This window comes from Tripterygium wilfordii, chromosome 23, assembly GCF_013401445.1.
Source record: "Tripterygium wilfordii isolate XIE 37 chromosome 23, ASM1340144v1, whole genome shotgun sequence".
Taxonomy (NCBI): Eukaryota; Viridiplantae; Streptophyta; class Magnoliopsida; order Celastrales; family Celastraceae; genus Tripterygium; species Tripterygium wilfordii.
Genome location: NC_052254.1, coordinates 3,795,616 through 3,812,415, shown reverse-complemented (window position 1 = coordinate 3,812,415; position 16,800 = coordinate 3,795,616). Strand labels below are relative to the sequence as shown.

Below are 16,800 nucleotides of genomic sequence, written 5' to 3'. Positions count from 1 at the left end.
TTGATCCCATAAGGAATAGAGGTTGGTTCTTGAGTTGGCGTCACCACAGGTGGAACTATAAGAGCACCGGATTCAGCCATGAGTTGTTTGTAATTTCTGGATGAGATTCTGGTTCAATGGTGCAATCGGCACCTGTTATGGACGAAGCAATCGGCTTCTGTCGGATGGTTGGAGCAGTCGGCCCCTAGTAGCTACGGTGATGGAGAGGTAGTATGTTAAGAGAACCTTGCTCCGATACCAACTTAATTTTGCAATCAATTACTTTTATTGAAGTGGGAAACACCTATATAGCTATTACATTGGTTTACAATCAATGATCTACGTAATTACAATCTCTATCAAAGTCACTATCAAAGTCAACAATTGAGGCATCAATTAGTCAACAATTGAGGCATCAATTATGAACTTAGACAAATCAATATTGATTGCCGAATCTTCAATTAAGGAAAGTCTTCAATCAATATTGAGTTTGTCAATAAAGTCTTCAATCAATAAAGTAAATCTTGGGTAAATCTTTGACTCTATTCAACACCATTTACAGATTACTGCAACTGAATCAATGGATTGTTTTTCTTCATTACTTGGTTAAGAAGCTGTAATTGTAATGTTTGCTTTTCTAACTCTTTCCATTAATCCACAGGTTTGATAATTTTGATGTTCAAATCTGTTTACTCTAGGAAAAAATAACTAGCACAGTTTATTCAAATGGAATCTGTCTATATATGAGCATAAAAACTGTCAAGTACGTATCAACTACCACAAGAATAAATCCGAGATCAAAAGGAAGTGTATGAGAGCACTAACATAAGCTAATCAGTACAAGAAACCAATGGCGATGGACGACAAGGAGACGAAGAGAGCGGCAACAAAAGAGGATGCTGCGCTAGAAGGCGGTGGTGGTGAGGTGGTTGTAGTGCCGGGTGGTGAGCCAGGTGTGGGTGTGGAAGAGTTGGTTGTTCCACCAACATCAATCTCCAATTTCTGTCCGCCGCTGCAGTGGCCGGAGATGGTGCAAATGAAGTAGTAGTCAGTGTCGTTGCTGAGAGTGATCCGTGCCGGTCCGGTGTTTGTTTGATTGATGGGACTTGCTATGTTGCAGTTCTGATAAGCATCCTCCGTCACTACAGCCACATCATGTGCTCTGGTCGCAAAGTTGAACACTACAAACATCATAAACCAAGGTAAGAAGACCAAGATTATCAAAGAAGCTATAAAGTGTAACGAAAATGATAAAAATTCCAGCAGTTAGGATCCAGTTATCCCGAACTAGATGCACAGAATACAAGTGAATCTGTGAGCTTCACATACATGAAATTCTGTGCGTACAACTCAATACCAATTACTGAGATCCCTATCATTATTGAAACTCGTTGAATATATGAATGACTCACCTAGAACATCACCAACGGAGAAGTTTTTGCCAGAAGCCCAGGTGGAGTAGAAAGTGGTGGTAGAAGGTACCGTCCAGCCAGTAGTATCTCCTACAACATACTCTACTGCTTGTGAACTTCCTACAAAGGAACCTGTCACCAACAACAAAGCAAGTAGTGCTGCCATATCTGCTCTGTTTCTGTGTTCTTAGTGTCTCAGATCGCCCCTGGCAAACTAGCTCTAAATTCGGTGTTTGGAACGGTTTGTGCTGTTTGTCTATCTATGCACAGTTTTATAGACAGTATTGGGAAGGTAAAAAAAACAAATGGAGGCCAAGTCGTTTGGAGTACTTTCCGCCAGCGGAGTAGTTGTTGAATAGGCCATTTGTGGGTGGAATATGGGTATACAATCTCTGCTCTTTTTTTTTTCCCTTTTGCAAAGCTCAATGAAAAGTGAATAAAAAAAATTGACTTTCATGTTCGACTATTGTATTCCCCAAACAATGAAAATGACTTGTATCTACAACAACTACTCTTCATCAATTTTTTTTGTGTGAAGGATGGATTTGGGTCCCTTGAAAGATTTAAAAAGATTTTAGACAATTCTGCTTTGAACACTTTACATGTGACCAATTAATTAGGAAATTGACATGGTAGTATGGAACCCAAATGGAATTAGGGGGCAGAAGTGATAGGGATCCTAGTAAATGAGATCTCAATTATCTCAATAATCAATCATGTCCCTAGATTGATGTATATCATATTTTACGAGTCTCTACACGTACATCAACCAATGATCAAGATCGAATACTGGGATAATTGGGATCCTTAACATTTTTGAAATAAAAATTTAAAGAAAATAGGTTTAATTTATTAATTTAACCTTAACTTTTATGTTTAAGTATTATGTACAATGATAAAATATGTTTGACAAAAATATAATGAAATTTTCCCTCAAATTCTCCTCAAATTCATCCCTTTAATTTTTTTATAAACTAGCCAAAACAAGATAATTTGTTCTCTTCCCTTCCCCAAATCCCTCCATCCAAACACTCTTATGGTACGAAATAATGTTGATCTCACATTAAGCCAGAAGTTGGCCGGCTACTCTCATCTTATTCAGTTGGGGTTTGGCAACAAGCATCTTTATTCCAACCCACCTATATATACTCCTATCCTAGTCACAACACACACTTCTCCCCCTTATCAATTAGCATTCTTGTCTCAAACATTTTTCTAAAATATTATAGGCAGCGATAGTTGATGTCTTTGTGTGGCTTCGGGGCTAACCATCCAAGTTCGAGTTAGCTATTCGACCAAGTCGGATTGTTGTATCTTAGATAAGTCGAGGCAAAAGAACTCTCTTAGACCGATTCTCAAGATGAGAAGAATTATATAGGGCTCAAATATCTTTGAAGAGATCAAGATACTCAGTGTCTCAGTGTCGTGTTCTTTCTATTGTAGTGTATCTTCTTCTAGTCATGGAGAGCAAGTTGGATTTCATTAGCACAAAAAAAAAAAACCCCACCAATTATTATAGTCTAGATTTCATTCTCCAGTCATATTTAATGATACCTAATCTTATAAAGTTGGAGAGTTCAAGTACTCCTCTTTTTCAATCCAACCCTCCTATTACTATAAGTCAAAACACGTCATTGACCACAAATGAATGGGCAGTATTAATCTAAAGAACCCACAAAAAGAGGTAGAGAACGTTCAAACATGGCTGCCTTTTTTTCCACTAATGCCATGAAGTTTCATCAACAAAGTATTGAAAAAGCATTCCAGATTTCAGACTAATAATAACAACTCCTCTTCTTACCAATAAACGTGTGGACTTTTTTATTGAACATTTGAAGCACCCACCAAATTCTGAGAAAAAGGATACATCAGAATATGAGAATGATTAAAACAAGTTAAAAAAAGAGAAAGAAATTCATCTTGCATATAGCTAGGATTCTTCAAATGTCAGTCTTATGCTCGCCCTTAATATCTAAAGCAAAACTATAAATAACCAACTCCATTATGCCATATCTACGCATAAATTTGCCTTTGAAAGGCTTAAAATCAAAATGTAATCGAAAACGGGAAACGCTACTTTATGAAGTAGGGTTTTTTTTTTTCCCATTGAAAGTAGTATACGTTTGCTGAGATTATATAAAATTTATCAGCAACTTCAGGAATGTTTATTTGAAGTTCAAGAATCAATGGGGTGTACTCTGAAAAGTGATGCCGAGATGGTACCAAGCCTCGATCATTTTCAACTTCTGAGCTGGTTTAGTGCACTCACGAACACCCAACATCATAAGAGCAGAAGTTGTGCCACCGCAGAGATTGTCACCATGAGCGGATACGAAGAACACCAATCCAGCGCTCGAAAAGCCTGTAACAGTTCAGATAATCTCATGGGTAATTTCTTTTAAGTGATAAATATAAGTTTTTAGTACATAAAAGCCAATGAGTAGCAGCAACTTTACGTGCAAAAAGAAAGAACGGCGATATCAGAAAACAGCATGATAAATGATTGAAGATCATGATTATCCACACCGTTATCTAGTGTCGATTGTCTGAATTGAACTCAACCACATGAATAGAAAGTGACATCTTAAGAATAATACATACCAAATAAATGGTCATGTAAAACAATGGTTTTGTCTTTTAACAGGGAAGAAAAATATCATCGATAAAAACACAATGTGGTGCCATGCCACCCAGGTTAGATGAGTCAAATGAAAATGTCAAGCAATGCAATGCATTACATAGCTGTTACGGAACTACATTAGTCAATTTATACCTTCACCGTAGGCTTCTGTATACTACGGAAGAATTGTAAATATTTCACTTTATTATGGTTACATGTAATGATGAAATGAGCCATTCAACAAACAAGCATCATTTTGGAAATTAGAAAAGAAAAGGAGGAAAAAAAAAAAAAACAAACGAGAAAATCAAGCAGTTAGAAAGATGACTTTTCCCCCTACTCACATTGGTAGGTCTGATTTTCAACTGCGTAATCAGTTATATCAAAGTTTGGTTATGGATTGATTATTCTTATCAGCTCCTGCTAAATTTTTTAAGGAAAATATATCAAAAAAAATTAAAAAAGAGGCAGATAAATATAAGCGATGCCAAACAAATTTATGTATCTTCAACTAGGCTCAAATCCTTAATCACAATTATTAGTTTAACCACAACATCAATGGTATAAGATTTTATTCCATATCCTAGTGCACAACAAATATCAAAAAAAACATTTATGTTCACGAAAATTAACAGATGTCCATATCAAAAAAACCAACTTTACACTGCAACATTAATGCCTCAACTGCAATGTAAATGTCTTCAGTCACAATCAGTTAAGTCTTTTGTGTCAATAGCCACACATGATGTTTAATCCAGCTGATTATTGACCATATAAAACTTCAGGAAAAAGTGAAAAGTAGTTGGTAGTTTGTGGTCTAAAGCCAGCCCAACAGTGGCACAAATAGTTTGTTGGGTGCACCTTTATGATTGTATCACTTCATAACCACATCATTAAGTTTCTAGGAAACTTAGGATCAAAAGGGAAGTTTTCTGAAAGAAAACTGATGATGTTGAAAATATTTTTGTCACTAAGAGGTATCAGCCATCAGGTTACCCATAACTAGAAGCCCAGTACACACAACTCTGACTTTATTCCTGCCTCTTTCCATGATACTGCCAACAGAGTCTAAAAGATTGCAACTTGCAAGAGAAATGAAAGATGTTTGTGGGAAGGGCACGTTTGGCTGGATGGCGCCACAGCCAGCTATACATTTAGAAGGTCAGAAATCTCACTGGAAATACAGAATAATTAGGCCAGTAACCTCCTTTGTTGAAAAGCTATATTAGATCGAGACCCTTTGCAGGTGCATTTCTTAAATGAATACACACATTTGCAACTTGCAACTTGCAAGAAGAAGGCTGTACATTTCTTAAGTGAAAATTCAATGACTTCCTGTCCTATAGGATTTAACTTGCAAGTTGCAATTATCGCTATTCTAGTTGCTGTGGCAAGGATGGTGGTGTCAAGCTAGGCTGTCCAGCCCTTTAGCGAGTCATGAAATGGCAAGCAAAAACCTCTAATCAATGTATTATCAAAAGTGCATCTTTTTTTCTCTTGCAGTGGATGCACAATAGCACAAAGTTCAGTAAAACATGAACAACATTTTGCAATGAGTTGCCTTCTAAGCTTCTTTCGTTACTCAAAATAGTAATACTTTTCAGTATTTTTTTGTGTTTTCCTCCCTTTCTATTGACCAAATAAATTAGAAACAACTGGATTCATGAAATGAAGAGGTTGAAACTAAAATATTACAAGAAGCTCAAAAGGCTAGTTTTATTCCTCTCTTCCAGTATAATTAATATTGCCCCAAAATAATGTCATAGCATTTCATTCTCAATGATTAATCCCCACAAGTCATGGCGCTGACATTATATTTTTAAGGTAGATCTCAATGAGCAATCTTCATCCCCACAAAAGTACCATCTAAAGACATATTTCAAGGGCGTGATGAGAACAGTCATATACCTTCAAAGAGAAACGCAATGAACCTGCAGATGAAGCTTTGAGTCCTCGAAAACCAATATCATATGCAATGCTCCCATTAGCCTTAAATAACCCAAAGTTCCTCTCAGAAGTTGCACCAGGCTTCGAATTCTCATTAAATGTTGCAAATATATATGCTTTCACCACATTATTTGGCCTCATAGGGGTTCCTTTCTTCTTTGCTAGTCTTTTACGCAGGTTATAGTTATAAGTTCTTGCATTATTCACTGTAGCTGCAGCTTCATTACTATCGCCACGCGAGGCCCAACCTGTCTCCGTAACAATAACTTCCATCTTTTTAAATCCAGCATCCTCCAGAGCAGCATAGGCTGCATCTATCTGAGCATCAAGCAGGTTATCATAATGGAGACCAGTTTTTGAATCACGGACCCCCTGAGTTGGCTGGAAAAGAGCATAATTCATATCTATGTCGTTCACGTTAGACATGTAGGCAAGGAATGGATATGCATTTAAACAGAAAGGGGACCCAATTTCGGAGAAGAACTCCAAGAGAGGCTTCATATATTGATCAACACCATCTTTGAAGACACAAGCAGAGGGAGGGAAGGAATTAGCAAAAACAGCCTGTGAATGAGCCGTTGTAATCTGAACTACTTTAGTGAGGCCAAGCTTTTTTAAGGCATTGTAGACATTTTTTACTGCACCCAGAAGTTGTCCCCACAGTTCGTTATCAGTCCCTCCCAGAACTTCATTTCCAACAGCAATCCCGCAAATATCTGTATCGGAAATGAATGCCTGCACATTCTCTTTAACCCAATTCATGGCATTACTCTCATTAGCACTCATGTCTTTCAAATATCCATTTGGAAGTCCAACCACAAGTTCAAGTCCAGTCCCACCAAAAGCCTTCAGGACACTGTGATCAGCGTCATATATCCGGACATTCCTTATTTTTGCTGCTCGAAGAAGTGTAACAACTTCATTGGGTGAAGGGATGTTATCTGCAATCCTTCCATAATTTATTCCATAAGTTCCAGTGAAAGCATGCACTCTCAAGCATTCTGCAGAACATGAATGTAAAAAAGTTCATTAAGTGCATCACTAGACTAGACTGCCTATCACAAAAAAAAAAAGAAAAAAAAGAGTGCATCAATAGACTACTTTCAGCCACCAATCATAGTTGTAAGACTACAGCTCTCTCCCACCCAAGTGCAGAAAATTCAAAGACAGACGATGAAATTCCGAAGCTATGGAATACTTTCATGGACTGATGCAGGAACACCAGAATGACCACTTCAAAATAAAATAAAATAAAAATTTACTCTCATATTACTTAATACATCAATTGTGAGGCAATAGCAACTATATTTAACAAGAAAAAGGAAATCCACTACACACTTCAACCAATTAATCTCAATTCTTCCAATCTCGAAAGAGAGATTAAACCAATCGTCAAGCAGAAAGTTAATAATCAAAACCAAGAACAGCAAACTATCCCCTAGCAATATGGGCATACTTGAGAAAGATGGGATCCAGGAGAAGTCCCAAATCAACAGAATTTAGAGTTACCAGAACCTCCACCTCCAAGTTCGAATATGAGTAAGATTGTACGAACCATGTACACCCATAAGCTTTATTGTCAAGAAGAAGGACCAATAAGTATGATTTATGTTATCAAGCAATAAGTATAAGAGAAACCAATTAGCAAAAACCATATTCAAAATTAAACTTTCAAGAGCAAGGCAGCAAAGCCAGCTGCCAATTTGGCGTTTAATAACGAAAGTATAAGATCACAATTCGTTGGAATTTCAACAAAAATTAAAATAAAGCAAAAAAAACTAAAAAAGCACCAACCAGTTGCAAGAACCAGCAACAAATTACGAGATCAACCCCAAAAACACCCAAAAACAAACAAACACAACTGAATTCACTAACAGAATCCCAATAAGCACATAAAAGACGCAAGGACCGGAGGTCTGGAATTGAGTGATTACCAAAGGAAACAAGGAAGGGAAGCAAGAAGAAGAGAAGAAACCAAACAGGTTTCATTGCCATATTGACTGATCGGAATCCAACAACTTTTCCGGGCAACGAGCAGCTGATAAATAACGTCGACGAGAATAATGCTTCCTCCTTCTGTGATATGCCATAACACCCACAAAAAGATTCCCTTCACTTTCCTTCAAAAACTACACCTTTATCTCTCCCATACTATACTCTCTCTCTCGTATTCCCTCACTTTGACTCAGCAAAATTTTGGTTCCTGAATCTAGTTTTTTCCTGCTCCAGTGATCTAATCAAGGCCAAAAAGAGCAGGTTTTTGGCGGTCGTTCTCCACAGGAGATTTTAGTATAAAAAGGAAAGGAAAAAAGGGGTTTTGGGTTTTGATTAAACTAACGGAAGAATCTAACGTTTTGTTGCTTAGCAGCGTTGGCTTGCCTTCTTTAGCAGAACCCTTTTGTTGCATATTTACCAAGGTTCTTAAAACCGGACCGGTCATCAAACCGGAAAAGTTTTCGGTTCACGGTTTAAAGGTTCAACCGGGGTTCAAACCGGGTTCGAACCGGTTTTAATGTAATGAATTATTTATATATATATTTATATTATATGCATATAATATGTAAGAAAACTTCATAAAAATACAATATATTCAAATAAAGTACCATTTTAAACAAAGAAAATCTCATAGCCTAGTGGTTAAAACCTTTTTTAATGAATAAAAGGTCATGAGTTCAAACCCTACAAATAACAAAATTTCAAAAATATTTTATTAACATTAATAAATGACCGAACCGGTCAAAACCGGTCCGGTTCTGACCGGTTCAACCGAAGAACCGGCCGGTTCAACCGGAAATATCCCGGTTCACCAATCACCGGTTCTGGCACCTCAACCGGACCGGACAAGTGGCCGGTCACCGGTTGGACCGGTCCGACCGGCCGGTCCGGTCCGGTTTTCAAAACACTGATATTTACTCATTGGTTACTGCCTCGTCACTTCTATGTCTGTGATTGCTCGACTGATTTGTATTTTTGGCATAAAACAACATTCCTCCATTTTTTATTTTTTAAAAAAATTTCAAAACTTTGTTTAAAATTTAAACAAAGAAGTGATTGGATAAGAATCCCCATAAATTCAAATGCCATTTTTAAATAAAAAAAGAACTTTTCATCAATCTAAGAATTTTCTCATTATGAAAACAAATCCTTAACACATTAATTTTGTAATTTCTCATCTAAAGAAACCCTTTTACATATGGACATATATACAGGGGCAAAGCCTCATATAGTTTATCCCCTCAAAATTTGTTAATTAGAGCTAATTATATAGTAATTATAAAAAAAACCTCCTGAATTTTCAATTCAGACCTCCCTCTTATAAAAAAAATTATGCTCAAATGATTAAAAAAAGAAATTACAATAAGACACTTAAAACTGAAATTGGAGGGGGTTCTTTGATGATGAGGAAGTAGTTTTGTTATTTGTTTCTGACATAAAAGGGTAACTTTAGAGTTGGCTTGATGAGGTGCTAATGGGTATTAAGGTTAACTTTTGTGTGCTTTTGTGTTACCAACTACAATTACCCATGTAAAGGAATAATTTGCTTTCTTCTCCGCTCTCTCTTTGCATATGCATAAAGTATGACCACATTATGCCGCGAGTTGATTGTCAAAAATTCCGAGTGTGTATATGGAAACAATTTTCAACTTTTGATTCCCAAGTTACAACGTTTGAACATTCGATGACTGAGTTAGAATATGACTAATCTTTCAATGACCAAAATAAGGCACCACCACAACCTTAATTTTTTCCGCTTTGAAGCCTATGATGCCAGTAAGTCCTGGTTAGTATCAGACGTACTCTTCCCACGAGTATGAAATGAGAAAAATACAAATTAATTGTGTAAAGGTAGAAGGTAAACAACACTTATGGACAAGCTCTCAAACTATCGAAAACAATTGCGTAAAATGAAGGGGAAAAAGAAACCAACCTTTACTTGATTCATATTAGTGAATTCTCTTGTTCTGACACTGAGAAGTGCATAAATGTACAACAATGGTGCTCCACACAGAGCAGGATGTTAACAAACGAGACCTCAGACTGCTATCATTAACCATACTGAGACAATTCTAACACCAACTTCTGGCTGCTTGGAGTGAAAAAAAATTGCACCAGACAGAGATTTGATGATGTGCATAGACGTTTGAGTTGAATCACAGCACCAGATGCTGCACTCATCTACTCGCGTATGTAACACTAATCATGGTTTAAATCCTGTTCGTTGTCCAATTTCCTTGGCCGACAATCATCGATTATTCGGTCAACCAAGCAGCACAATCTCAACAAAAAGCAATACCAGTAGCTGGGCCTGGAGAGAGAGAGAGAGAGAGAGAGAGAGCAATACAGTATTACAGGGCTCTCAAAACTCAAAAGGTCAACTTATTTATAGCTTCATGATAATACGACATTACAAGTACAGAATATCATAACAGTTACTGCAGGCTATATGCCAATATAGTACAACAAAAGCCGCTACATTATACACCTAGTCTACAACTGTATACATAAATGTCTAAGCAAACAATCGATAGCAAGATTTGAAAGAGGAGGAGATTCAGTTAATTTATTAGACAATAACTAATGCTAAACCTTGTTGACATCGCCACTACAGCTGCCATTCTCAGTCACTTCTTCCGCCTCCTTGCTTGGCTCATTGACACCTGCCTTACCTTGTTTCTCATCATTGCCATCCACAGCTTTCTCCTTCAATTCTCCTTCTGATTCAGGAGCACTTCTCATGTGTTCATCCTTTTCTTCCCCAACCTTCTCATTCTGCTCTTCCTTGGAAATTTCTGTACATGTTTTGTCCTGTTCTCCAGAGCCATGCTCTCTCTCTGTCACAACTTGTGGTTCCTCATACTTCTCTTCAGCCTTTTCACCCTCTACTTTCTCATTTTCATCTTCCGTCACTCCAGAATCACCAGCACCTGTACCAATTTGCGTCCCTTTAGGGTGATCTGGATCAGTGTCGGGTATTTTTTCATCTTTTTCAGTATCATTTGATATATTAACATCTTCTCCCTTGGCTTCTTTAGAAGAAGCTGCTTCTGTTTTTGCACCAGTATCTTGTGCTTCATCTTTACTATCTTGATTTGCCTTCACGATATCCTTTTCCACTTCTACATCTGCATTATCCTTTTTCTTTTCAGCCTCCCCCATGTGTATTTCTTTTGGCTCCTCAGTTCCTTTGGGAGCATTTTCTGTTTGTAGATTATCTTTCTTAGAAAGTGATGATCTTCTTCGTTTCTTAGGGGGTTCAGGTTCCAGTGCAGGTGCGACCTTAGCCTTCTCACTGATCCTAGCTGATCGCCTTGGGGTTTCACCAGTGCCCCAATCAAACTCCGATGTTGCTGGGCCACCAGGGTGTGCTTTCAGATACTGATCCAACTGTCTTCTGCCACTGAATTCCTCGCCTGTTGGGGCAATGAAAATGATCTCATTTTTCTTGGGGGTTCCATCTTTTCTGGGGAAGTACTGCCCATGAACACAACATCAGCCTATATCAGCAACTCAAACAACGGCTAAATTTAGAGAATGAAATATATAGCTTCCCCAATTACGTAATGGTAAAGGAACTGGTGACGGTAACAGGTTAAATGAAACACTCTAGAACACGAAAAAATGCAATTCTTTCATGATTGAACCATTTAAACCAAGTCAGTTGCCCCCAATTGTATCCGTCCATGTTGCTAGCATGAATATGACTTACAATTCAAAGAGGTAAGAAAGATGGGAAAAAAGAGGGCAATAAGAGTAGGGAGATAAGGTCTTCCCCTGCATCCGCTGGTCAATTGGACAACAAACACGAGAGGAAGACCAGTAAACTAGAATGGGAGGATTAAAAAATGGCAAATACATTCCTCTACCTAGATATCTGGTGCCCTTTAATTCGACTTCTCCTTACCTTTTCCATCAACTTCATTGTATAAAATATGAAAAAAGACAGATGTTATTCCAACCATTATTTCTTTCTGACGTTTTCTTCCCTCCTTTCAGTTATCCCTCCCTCACCACCACGATTTTAAGACTTCCAAGATACAGAGAGTACTTGGTGCAGTGACACACATAAAAGCCAAAATATAGATAAAATAGGAATCAAAAGCTAAAATATCCTTATAATACGGATCATCACATGCGTATAAAAGCCCAAAATTGTTACAAAAAATAAAATTCCACAATAGCGTGTAAAATATCAATATATCATCATTCTAGTGACATCCTGAGACGAGATCTGTAGAAACCCATCAGAAGCTCAATCCAATGCCACAAATAATGTACTTAACTGCTATTCCCACCAAATCAAGACCTGGGCACAAGACTATGCCCTTTAATTTTGAGGATAATTTCTAATCTACTGATAATATCAGAAAACAAATGAGACTAAAGAGGTCTGCTTCAACATTTATATTTAGCTGAAATCCTAGAATGATAAAAAACATATATTGAGCAATGCTAAGAAGTAGGAAATTGCATCAGTTGAGTATTAGCAGTATTTCCCCGTTATAATGGAATCAAGAAAGATGACATTGCAGAGTTATAAAATGAATTGATAATGTTAAGAATTTTATAAGCATGTAACTGCCCCTTCTTCCTATTTCCAACCGCTAAAATTAACTGGAAATAGGAGTATAAATGATTGAACAAGAAAGAGATTATCCCTTCCATATAAACCCTAACTGACCAACCACTACTGCTTTAGATTAGAAGAAAAAATCACTGATAACAACAATAGCACAAAGAAACAATTTTGAAAAGAAAGCAACACCATAGACTTGCAAACTTAATGCATGAAAACACAGAAAATTCAACTTAAATTTCAAGTTAGAGGCATAATCACTCATAATCGAGCAGCAATAGAAAAGCAACCACAAAAAAAAACCCTAGCTGTAAAAGCCATCAATCCACCAAATTCTACCAAGCAATTCAACTAATCAAAAAAAAGCAACCAAACCCACGAACAATTAAAGCAATTTCAGTAAACTAATCCACTCAATTTTTTTATTACAACAAAATTTGAGAATCATACAGAGTACTAATCAATAAAAACACAGAACAAAAATAGAGACCTTTTTCTTCCAACCAGGAGGAGCAGGAAGCTCCACAGAGAAATCCTCGTCCTCTGCACTCTCCTTCTCCCTCTCCTTCTGTATTTCCTCTGAGCTCGCCATTTAACCTACCAGATACATGAAATTAAGTCTTACAACAACACCATTAACAAAGCAAGCAAGCTCGAAAGAGGTAAGGGAAAAAAAAACAATTTGCACTTCCCCTCCCTCTATACACACATACATACACTTATATACCTATAATTCTACCTGGGTAGGTCGAAAAATGGAGTCTTTGTCTGTGAATTTGCTCTTCTTGCACTGGTTTCGAAGAACAAATGAGCGAGAGAGCCGCAATTTATCAGCAAGCGCACACGTGGATTATCACACAATTGTGTGGGCCTCTCCTTTTTATCCCGAAAACATTGGCGAGCTTCTTCTTCGATAGTTGTGCTGAGTAACTTAGCTCCGTGACGGTTGCCTGTAAAGTTGTCACGTGTCCTTTTCCTGATTAGGGAACGGTTATGATCGTGCTGTCAAATACTCAATAAACAAGCGCTAATCCGGTAATACTTTTCCTTTTTGTATCTTAGTGGGCTATTCTAGAGCCCATAAAGAAAGCTCGACAACAGACCGTACTTTTCTTGGGCTGGGCCAATGAGGTAATAACCTTTTAAGTTCTTTTTTAAGAAAAACAGTGAGAGATTCGGATGCTGGTCACGAGGGTAATACACATCATCCTTACCACACTAACTAGTGGTTTTGGTATAATAATAACCTTTAAGTTGGTGAAATATGAAGTCTATAATCGAATTTATAATTTTTCTCTAAGTTTTATTTACACTCCATTATTTGCCAATTATACTTCAAGTTTGGTTAGCTTAGTGAGTTTTTAGGGTTTATTACTTTATTTATTTTGGATGATCTGTGGGTTTTCTATGGTTCGTTAAAGCTCATCAACCACGTGTGGTCTGAGGTAAACATCAGAAAATTAGTTCTGATTTGGTTTGCTATGTATAACTGACATCAAACTCGATTGCTAGGTGTAGAAATGAACTTGAATTCGATTATAACTTTGCAAGGAACTTGACAAGAAAAAGTTAGCTTGTAAAGTATTGTCAGGAAGCAAGCAGAGCAATGGAATGCTAGTAGCACTCTTTCTTGTTACGAATTTAATAAGTGGTTCTGGTTGGCTCACTTTATAATGATTTTCGTGCGTATCAATATCAATCATAAAGGAAAAAACCATGTATAGGGCTCCCTGAATTACCATCATTCCTCAAATTCAAGTTAAGTTTGGAAAAATTAGAATTCAATGGCAAAGTGGAAGTTCATGGCTATGATTTCTTTTCTTATGATGAGAATACTGGGAACAAATTGGCCTCCAATTCTGGTTTTCCTTGGATGACAAAGCTTTCTGTCAATAAATACTTTATTCCTATTCCATTTTCTAATCTATCATTACTATCATTATTTCTCGATGCAACCAAACGAGAGTTTTCGTAATGATCAAAATAACGTAACCTTACTGTCATGCTCTGCAAGAAATGGAAATAATGCAACAATTTCGACATGCATCAAAAATGTCAATCTATCTGTCATGAAGACAGTATACCCAGAAGGCAAAAACCATTCCATCTATTAATCTCATTATTTTCATTTTTACAACTCATCTTAGAAAGCGAATAAAAAAGCTAGCACATAAAAAAAATAGCTATAAACAAGAGAAACAAAAAAAAAAGAAGGTTATAAAGTTACTATAATATCTAGAATATCATACAAAAAGTAGGACAGAGGAGCAGCTGAAAGAAGAGTCTAAGAAGCAGCAGCCAGAGGAGAAGGACAGTGAGCTCCATTGAAGTAACATGGCCGTGAAGCTTCCTTCATTGATTCTACTTCTTCCTCTTCGTCCTCTTCAGCATCCCAGAGAAACCGAGCATATGAAGCCATTGCATAACTGCACCCACCAATTCCAAGATCAAATAATCAGAAACATAGCTTAAATTTCACAAATAAAAGCAAAAGGTGTACTCTTTCATTGATTCTTACCAGTCATCAGGTGAAGCTTTGACTGCTCGATCGAAATAAGTCTCTGCACGAACAGGGTCCTTGTGGATCTGCCACACCAAGTCACCGTACAGGGACAGAAACTCCCCGTCGTTCGGACTCGCCAAGATTGCTCTGGCGCAGTACTCTTCCGCTTTCTCAAAATCTCCTCGGATCTATTTCAAGTCAAGAAAAACATTAAAATCCGTACTTTAACCACATCAAAATAGTGCACGCGTTGTGTTTGAGGAAATACCTCTTTCAAGAACCTCGCGTAGTTCCCTAGCAGCAACCCATTACTCGGATTAGCTTCAATCATTCTTTGATAATAAGAATCCATGCTATCATTCCCATTATTGCTTGAATCTCCACGATCGGATCCACCACCGCCACCCCCGCAGATCTTTCCTCCACCGCCGCCAATTCCCCCTCCAACCTCGCAATCCTTCTCACTCCACAACGACGCTGTTGACGTCTCCTCTTCCACCTCCTCTTCCAATGAAATCCCATTCCAAGTACTCCCGAACGGTCTCTTCATCGGTACCGCCAATTCCCTGAGATCGGACTCGGACAGAGCTCTTGTCATTTTCTTGATTGAATCTTCGTGAGAGGAAGACGAGAGCAGGCTCGAAGAAGAAGCCGAGAGCGAGATTGAACGGGTTCTGTGGATCTGGGGCAGATTATCGGGTTCGGGCGAGAAGTCTTTGGACGAGGGAGGGAACCATGAATCGAGTATTGGCGTCGATGAACTTCGAAGAAGCATTGTTTCACACAGAGTTAATAAAGGTGGGAGATTTTCAGCGTTGAAGAGACAGAGGACTTTGGGGTTTTTATAAGCGGGATTGAAGCATATACAAGATGAGATCTGGACCGTTGATCGGATACATATTACAATACGAGGTGTGAGTCGCACGTGGTTTACTTGAATGAAGTAGACAATATCATCATTGTGACATGACGCATTGTGGTGGCATGAGACAATCACAACCGTCAGATTACCCATTACAGGAATCGCTGAAGCCGCCAATTGCAGAGGAGCTTGCATATAAAGAATCTCTTTCTAACCAATCAGACGGGGACACTAATTATTTTGGTGATAATAGTATCATCATTGCTGCAAGTAATTTAATAATTTCTAGAAAATATAGGAATTCATTATTTTTGGTTAAAATATTATATATATCCTTGTACTTTCACATTTTTCTCGATTATGTCCTTAAACTATTTTTTTTCTTCATTCTATCCTCAAACTATTGTTTTTCACATCGTTTATATCCTGAGTCAGCTCTCCGGGGTTGACTCCCGCGAAAACGCTGACGTGGCATCCACGTGTAGTTAAAAAAAAAATCAATTAACACATGTATATGCAATTGCCCGCGAAAGTCTATTGCTTTTCCGCCCAATTTTTAGGGTTTTCTTTATATGACATTGTTTGCTCTTCGTAAGCAGGAAAGAGAAACGTTGCAGACGTCGATAATATTGAACGAAGAGTTGCTGGCACAGAGGCAAATCATTTGTTAGGGATTTCTGTCACCCATTGCAAAGTTCGGTGAGTGGTGCGCAATTTTTTATTTGGTGGTTCTATAATATCGCTTTCAACTGTGCAATTATATTGGGTTATGTTTTGTTGTCCTTTTCCCTAACAGTTGTCATAGATGTGGGATCACAGGACATAGAGTTGAGACCAGATCAACAATGAAGAAAAGTAGAGTTGCCACACCAATGAGATGTCATAGATGTGGGATCACAGGAC

At 37.7% G+C, this 16,800-nt stretch overlaps 4 protein-coding genes across 5 annotated transcripts; all 4 read right to left on the bottom strand.

Annotated features, from left to right (window-relative positions):
- Positions 1-672: 672 nt before the first annotated feature.
- Positions 673-1,683, bottom strand: LOC119993341 (umecyanin-like). The gene is made up of 2 exons (XM_038840442.1): positions 1,392-1,683; positions 673-1,160 (listed from the first exon to the last, which is right to left on the bottom strand). Exons 1-2 carry the CDS (start codon positions 1,555-1,557, stop codon positions 814-816), a joined length of 513 nt encoding a protein of 170 aa, XP_038696370.1. The 5' UTR covers positions 1,558-1,683; the 3' UTR covers positions 673-813.
- Positions 1,684-3,076: 1,393 nt separating this feature from the next.
- On the bottom strand, positions 3,077-8,346 carry LOC119993340 (glucan endo-1,3-beta-glucosidase 11-like). The gene is made up of 3 exons (XM_038840441.1): positions 7,893-8,346; positions 5,920-6,959; positions 3,077-3,753 (listed from the first exon to the last, which is right to left on the bottom strand). Exons 1-3 carry the CDS (start codon positions 7,951-7,953, stop codon positions 3,673-3,675), a joined length of 1,182 nt encoding a protein of 393 aa, XP_038696369.1. The 5' UTR covers positions 7,954-8,346; the 3' UTR covers positions 3,077-3,672.
- A 1,967-nt stretch (positions 8,347-10,313) lies between these two features.
- LOC119993497 (methyl-CpG-binding domain-containing protein 11-like) lies at positions 10,314-13,416 on the bottom strand. Of its 2 annotated transcripts, none has more exons than XM_038840652.1 (3): positions 13,272-13,416; positions 13,023-13,129; positions 10,314-11,430 (listed from the first exon to the last, which is right to left on the bottom strand). In XM_038840652.1, exons 2-3 carry the CDS (start codon positions 13,122-13,124, stop codon positions 10,540-10,542), a joined length of 993 nt encoding a protein of 330 aa, XP_038696580.1. In that variant the 5' UTR covers positions 13,125-13,129; positions 13,272-13,416; the 3' UTR covers positions 10,314-10,539. The 2 variants fall into 2 exon arrangements, with proteins under 2 accessions (XP_038696580.1, XP_038696581.1); XM_038840653.1 differs by having other exon boundaries at positions 13,260-13,398.
- Positions 13,417-14,619: 1,203 nt separating this feature from the next.
- LOC119993496 lies at positions 14,620-15,858 on the bottom strand. The gene is made up of 3 exons (XM_038840651.1): positions 15,304-15,858; positions 15,051-15,223; positions 14,620-14,958 (listed from the first exon to the last, which is right to left on the bottom strand). Exons 1-3 carry the CDS (start codon positions 15,808-15,810, stop codon positions 14,817-14,819), a joined length of 822 nt encoding a protein of 273 aa, XP_038696579.1. The 5' UTR covers positions 15,811-15,858; the 3' UTR covers positions 14,620-14,816.
- Between the last annotated feature and the right edge of the window lie 942 nt (positions 15,859-16,800).

Excerpts from the sequence above, each read along its gene's own strand:
- LOC119993496 (XM_038840651.1), bottom strand. The coding sequence starts at position 15,810 with ATGCTTCTTCGAAGTTCATCGACGCCAATACTCGATTCATGGTTCCCT. Across the intron at positions 15,224-15,303 it reads ACGCGAGGTTCTTGAAAGAG|ATCCGAGGAGATTTTGAGAA; the intron begins GTATTTCCTCAA and ends GACTTGAAATAG. Across the intron at positions 14,959-15,050 it reads AAAGCTTCACCTGATGACTG|TTATGCAATGGCTTCATATG; the intron begins GTAAGAATCAAT and ends TGGTGGGTGCAG.
- LOC119993340 (XM_038840441.1), bottom strand. The coding sequence starts at position 7,953 with ATGGCAATGAAACCTGTTTGGTTTCTTCTCTTCTTCTTGCTTCCCTTC. Across the intron at positions 6,960-7,892 it reads TCCCTTCCTTGTTTCCTTTG|AATGCTTGAGAGTGCATGCT; the intron begins GTAATCACTCAA and ends CATGTTCTGCAG. Across the intron at positions 3,754-5,919 it reads CATTGCGTTTCTCTTTGAAG|GCTTTTCGAGCGCTGGATTG; the intron begins GTATATGACTGT and ends GAACTGTTACAG.
- LOC119993497 (XM_038840652.1), bottom strand. The coding sequence starts at position 13,124 with ATGGCGAGCTCAGAGGAAATACAGAAGGAGAGGGAGAAGGAGAGTGCA. Across the intron at positions 11,431-13,022 it reads CTCCTGGTTGGAAGAAAAAG|TACTTCCCCAGAAAAGATGG; the intron begins GTCTCTATTTTT and ends GTTCATGGGCAG.
- LOC119993341 (XM_038840442.1), bottom strand. The coding sequence starts at position 1,557 with ATGGCAGCACTACTTGCTTTGTTGTTGGTGACAGGTTCCTTTGTAGGA. Across the intron at positions 1,161-1,391 it reads CTCCGTTGGTGATGTTCTAG|TGTTCAACTTTGCGACCAGA; the intron begins GTGAGTCATTCA and ends TGATGTTTGTAG.